The sequence below is a fragment of the Nothobranchius furzeri genome, chromosome 2, assembly GCF_043380555.1.
Source record: "Nothobranchius furzeri strain GRZ-AD chromosome 2, NfurGRZ-RIMD1, whole genome shotgun sequence".
Taxonomy (NCBI): domain Eukaryota; kingdom Metazoa; phylum Chordata; class Actinopteri; order Cyprinodontiformes; family Nothobranchiidae; genus Nothobranchius; species Nothobranchius furzeri.
Genome location: NC_091742.1, coordinates 54,658,246 through 54,664,245, shown reverse-complemented (window position 1 = coordinate 54,664,245; position 6,000 = coordinate 54,658,246). Strand labels below are relative to the sequence as shown.

At 41.2% G+C, this 6,000-nt stretch overlaps 1 protein-coding gene across 3 annotated transcripts in view; it reads right to left on the bottom strand.

Moving 5' to 3' along the window:
• Positions 1-1,598: 1,598 nt before the first annotated feature.
• The window catches only part of LOC139063767 (golgin subfamily A member 6-like protein 4), a 70,542-nt gene continuing 66,140 nt past the window's right edge, over positions 1,599-6,000 (bottom strand). The window contains exons 1-2 of one of the 3 annotated variants that reach the window (XM_070546569.1): positions 3,267-3,377; positions 1,599-3,105 (exon numbers count right to left, since the gene is read on the bottom strand). In XM_070546569.1, the coding sequence (XP_070402670.1) occupies positions 1,927-3,096 (1,170 nt within the window). In that variant the 5' untranslated portion in view covers positions 3,097-3,105; positions 3,267-3,377 and the 3' untranslated portion in view covers positions 1,599-1,926. Of the gene's footprint in view, positions 3,232-3,266; positions 3,378-6,000 lie in introns of those variants that run through there. The other 2 variants (XM_070546572.1, XM_070546573.1) reach the window with 2 other exon arrangements.

Sequence of the window (6,000 nt, the reverse complement as noted above, 5' to 3'; positions counted from 1 at the left end):
ATTTTAGTAAGCCAAGATTAAAATGTAGCTTGATCAGTTTTAGTTAAGTTAGGCTCTGCAGCAGCCTCTTAATCACAAGCGTGCTGGATAACGGCCCTCAAGGGCCAGGCTTGCCCACCCCTGTTCTAGCGCATGTGGGGTTGTCAGGAGAGACACTAGTGATGCTGAACAAAAACTGAGCAAAATAATCCCATTGTTGTACAAACTGTCAGAACTTTGCTCATGACATGACAAATCAAAGGTCTGCATGAGGCTTTTACTCACAGACATCCTCTACCTCACTGTGCTCAGTCACGCTCATGCTGCTGTCCACTCTCCTCCTACAGAACGTCGTTGCCATGGCGTACCATCTTTGGACATTTAACTCTATAACTCTGTATTTCCTGGCTGCCTGACAGCTGTTTGATGGCTCTGCTGCATTGACCGCCATCATCTTAAAATTAATGTCAAAAGTCTGGTTCAGTAGTCTGATCATTTGCCCCACTTTTGATCCGCTCACCTCTGGACTGTTCCGTCTTTACTAAAAGCCTGCGCCGTTTGCTGTTGCAGTCTTGTAATGATCCAAAACAACTATCAGCATCTGTCACAGTTTAGACCCCAATCAAAGGTTGATCTCACATTTTTGCATTATTTTCAACCCAAAAAAAAATGTTGTCCTATACTTGGGTCAATACAGTATTTTGGGGGATTATTTATTTTTGAAACCCCATATAGTTAGTACATATTTACCCCACCTTTGCAATAGTGTTTTTCTGCGTACCTACATCCACATTTTGGGACTGCCTCTGTTCTTGTTGCTGTGGCACACTTACTGCCCATTGGCTACTGGTTGCTATGCTCTCTCTCTATGGTTCTGGGAAGGGCTGGGCAATAAATAGAAAATTTATCGTTGTCGAAATTTCTGTGAGGGAAAGCTGGAGCATGAGATCGATAGGCGGATTGGTGCTGCATCTGCGTTGCACCGGTCTGTCGTGGTGAAGAGAGAGCTGAGTCAGAAGGCGAAGCTCTCGATTTACCGGTCGATCTACGTTCCTACCCTCACCTATGGTCACGAGCTTTGGGTAGTGACCGAAAGAACGAGATCGCGGATTCAAGCGGCCCAAATGAGTTTTCTCCGCAGAGTGGATGGGCTCTCCCTTAGAGATAGGGTGAAAAGCTTGGTCATCCAGGAGGGGCTCAGAGTAGACCCGCTGCTCCTCCACATCGAGAGGAGCCAGTTGAGGTGGCTCGGGCATCTGATTAGGATGCTTCCTGGACACCTCCCTGGTGAGGTTTTCTGGCTCATTCAACTGGGAGGAGACCTAAAGAAAGACCCAGAACACACTGGAGGGACTCTGTCTCTCACCTAGCATGGGAACGACTTGGGATTCCCCCGGAAAAGCCGGCCCAAGTGGCTGGTGAGAGGGAAGTCTGGGCCTCGTTCATGCAAATGAATTACTGCCCCAAATACTGAGGTTATATTCATTATTATACTTATCTGAGGTCCAATATTTCTCTATTCCAAATCCTTGTTTTCTTCATTTATTGTAATTTTATATTATTGTTATATTTAGACTTTGAATGTAAAAAGTATCTAACATAAATTAGTTTCACCTCTTTGGTTGAATTACTGAAATCTGTGAACTTTCACCTGTATAATTGTTATCAAAAATCTTATTTTAAATCAAATGCTATTTTTCCAGTTATTAGGAGAAATTATAGTATATATTAATACATTTCCATAAAAAACATGGGATTAGGTGCTCGCCTCCATTTTCTTTTCAACACTATAGGATTATGTAATAAATATATTGAGTAACCCAGAAATAATATTAAGTTTCTGACAATGTAACTTTGTTGGTCAGAGCTTATCGTAATTTATTTCTTTGCTTTGTGTTTCAGGGTTATTTGTTCCTCAATTGCTGCAACCGTCTACTTCAGTGGCTCTTATTCCCCCCGTCGTTCACGCAGCACCAGAGCAAGAATTTGTGCTTCATCTGACAGCTGTTGACCCTCTTCCTTCATCCTCTCACCCTCAGCCTGCAACAAACACTCTTCCATCATCCTCTCACCCTCAGCCTGCACCACACACTCTTCCTTCATCCTCTCACCCTCAGCCTGCAACAAACACTCTTCCATCATCCTCTCACCCTCAGCCTGCAACAAACACTCTTCCATCATCCTCTCACCCTCAGTCAGTACCACACACTCTTCCTTCATCCTCTCACCCTCAGCCTGCAACAAACACTCTTCCTTCATCCTCTCACCCTCAGCCTGCAACAAACACTCTTCCTTCATCCTCTCACTCTCTGTCTGCAACAAACACTCTTCCATCATCCTCTCACCCTCAGTCTGCACCAAACACTCTTCCATCATCCTCTCACTCTCAGTCTGCACCAAACACTCTTCCTTGAACCTCTCACCCTCAGCCTGCACCACACACTCTTCCATCATCCTCTCACCCTCAGTCTGCACCACACACTCTTCCTTCATCCTCTCACCCTCAGCCTGCAACAAACACTCTTCCATCATCCTCTCACCCTCAGCCTGCACCACACACTCTTCCTTCATCCTCTCACCCTCAGCCTGCAACAAACACTCTTCCATCATCCTCTCACCCTCAGTCAGTACCACACACTCTTCCTTCATCCTCTCACCCTCAGCCTGCAACAAACACTCTTCCTTCATCCTCTCACCCTCAGCCTGCAACAAACACTCTTCCTTCATCCTCTCACTCTCTGTCTGCAACAAACACTCTTCCATCATCCTCTCACCCTCAGTCTGCACCAAACACTCTTCCATCATCCCCTCACTCTCAGTCTGCACCAAACACTCTTCCATCATCCTCTCACTCTCAGTCTGCACCAAACACTCTTCCTTCATCCTCTCACCCTCAGCCTGCAACAAACACTCTTCCATCATCCTCTCACCCTCAGTCTGCACCACACACTCTTCCTTCATCCTCTCACCCTCAGTCTGCACCACACACTCTTCCTTCATCCTCTCACCCTCAGTCTGCACCACACAGTCTTCCTTCATCCTCTCACCCTCAGTCTGCACCACACAGTCTTCCTTCATCCTCTCACCCTCAGTCTGCACCACACAGTCTTCCTTCATCCTCTCACCCTCAGCCTGCAACAAACACTCTTCCTTCATCCTCTCACACTCAGCCTGCACCAAACACTTTTCCTTTATCCTCTCACCCCCAGCCTGCACCAAACACTTTTCCTTCACCCTGTCACCCCAGCCTGCACCAAACACTTTTCCTTCATCCTCTCACCCCCAACCTGCACCAAACACTCAGCCTTTATCAACTATGCCTGTACTATCTTTGTGTCACCCTTCCTCATCAACCCTCTCTTGTTCTGGTTCTGATCTGTGTTCCTCCTCCTCTTTTGTACTTTCTGCTCCAACTCCAGTTTGCACCCCTAATCCTGGTGGCTCTTCAAGAAAAAATAAAAGACCTCGAATGAAAGGTAAGATGTTTCCCTGTTTGACTTTGTTAAAACGGTTGCAGCTTTCAATTTTCTTTTTTTTTTTCTTTTTTTTTTTTTAGAGTGCCGAAAACACAGGAGACAAACGGTGTTCTTGTATGAAGAGGTGGTGGACAAGAGAGTTATCAGTGTAAGTTAAAAAGTAAACATTGTATTTACAGTCTTTTGCATTTTTCTTTCTAAGATATGAAGTGTCGAGCGTGCATTTCCAAATTACAGTTAAAAAGTAACCACAAAGTGTTGGTTGAACAACAAGTATAGAAAACACTTAAGACATAAGATGAAAAGGTAAGTCAATACGATGAAAAAATACAGCAAAGATGTCCAGAGCAACATTTTGACCAGACATTCAAAGGCACAATCCCAAATACTATGGGCCTTAGAAAACTAACACTTTGGAGAAGGGGCAGTTTTTTGTACAGCTGACATACAGCACAGGCTGAAAGTTTGGACACACTGAATTGGTTGTCTTTATTTTCATGACCATTTACATTGGGAGATTCTCACTGAAGGCATCAAAACTATGAATGAACACATGTGGAGTTATGTACTTAACCAAAAAAGGTGAATTAACTGATTTTTTTTTTAATATTCTATTTGCTCCAAAATAGCCACCCTTTGCTCTGATTACTGATTTGCACACTCTTGGCATTCTCTTGATGAGCTTCAAGAGGTAGTCACCTGAAATGGTTTTCCAACAGTCTTGAAGGAGTTCCTAGAGGTGTTTAGCACTTGTTGCCCCCTTTGTAAATGCTCATGGTCATGAAGATAAAGAAAACACATTGAATGAGAAGGTGTGTCCAACCTTTTGGTCTGTACTGTACACAAACAACCATTCACTCTCACATTCAATAACTAGGGGCAACCTACACAGGCAAATCTTCCTAAATAAATCTGCTTGACTAACCACTGGCACAGTGGTCTAATTTCTGAAATATTTTCCAAGTTTTACAATATATTATGCAGTGACTGTATTACTATATTATTTCTACAAAATGCTACGTCAGTAGTGGTGTAAATATTGATGACGCAACTGGGGGAACTGGAACAGGGCTCAGATGCCGTTACGGCCCATTGACATCGCTCACATAACAGGCATTAAGCAGTGTGACAAAGTGAGAGCATTGATACAAAACTCATGTCCTTTTTAATGGAGTATATTCTATTATTGCAGCAGTAATGAACAAAATGGGGCTAACAGCCTAGACGTAGGCCTAACATTAGCATAAATTTAGGTTTCTAAACTGGAGTCAGTCAATGCCTATGTGCTTGTCTCTCAGCAATGTGACACAGGGGCATCTCCCAAGAAAAACAACTGCACACAGACACATTAGGGAGCCAGTCGCGCAGATGACACCACAGATGTGCAGCTTTTCTCAAGTTTGATTCCTTTGACAATTTTCCTTGATACAAAGATAAAGTGCACCCTTTACCGGCTTCAATGATCAGTAAAAACTAGTCTCGTCTCTCTTTTTTTCAGTATACTAGTGCAGACTGGTCTATTTTATTACTTACGCCAAGATGGTAATGTGATTGTGCTTGCTTGCAACAAATTACTGATTAGATGTTGGGATCAATGGTATTAGGAATGACTGAACATCCTCTTACATCAGTTGAAAAACAGACACTTGTCCTAAAATACTTGCATATGAGCGGAAAAATCCAAAACTAATGAATGTCTTTATATTTTTTTTACAGAAGTCCTTATTAACTTTGTGAAACGCACTGGGGTTGATGTATGAGCTCCACTGAGTAATTGTTATTCCCAAATAACTGTGTTTCAGGGAAAAAATGAAGTCAAAATCAGATGGGCACCATGCACTACATGGTAAATTCAGTAGAAGCAATGTCTGGATATATTTAAAATTGTTGAAATCAAACATAATTTCAACCTTTTTTTTCTTTTTCCTCCTAGTGGCAAACAGTGGGATGATACCTGGGAGCCAGCTGAACAGTATATGAGTGTATTGTGAGCAGAGGTGGACAGTATTCTGTTTTTCTACAAATGTTTGTAAAACTTAAAAAAAGTGAATGTGTATGATGTGTGAGCCTTGTTATTTTTATAAGGTGGAATGTAATTCAAGCATATTAAAAATTTTCATTCAAATAATGTCATTTTGGACAGTATGGTGGTTAATTTGGGTTTTATACACTAAGATTTATTGACGTTTAAATATATTAATATATGTGTGTGTGTGTATCTACATATATATATATATATAAATATATACGTGTATATATATATATATATATATATATATATATATATATATATATATATATATATATATATAAATATATATATATATATATATATATATATATATATATATATATATATATATAAAATATATATTATATATACACAGCTGTCTGTAAGCATTTATAATGCATTTACAAAATACAAAGGTCTTTACACACATACACAGACAAAAAACAGGGTTGCTTTTGGGACTAATGTACAAGGCAGGTGAGAATGTTTTTTTTTCAGGTCTTCAGATGTGGATATGAATCTAACCTGTGATTT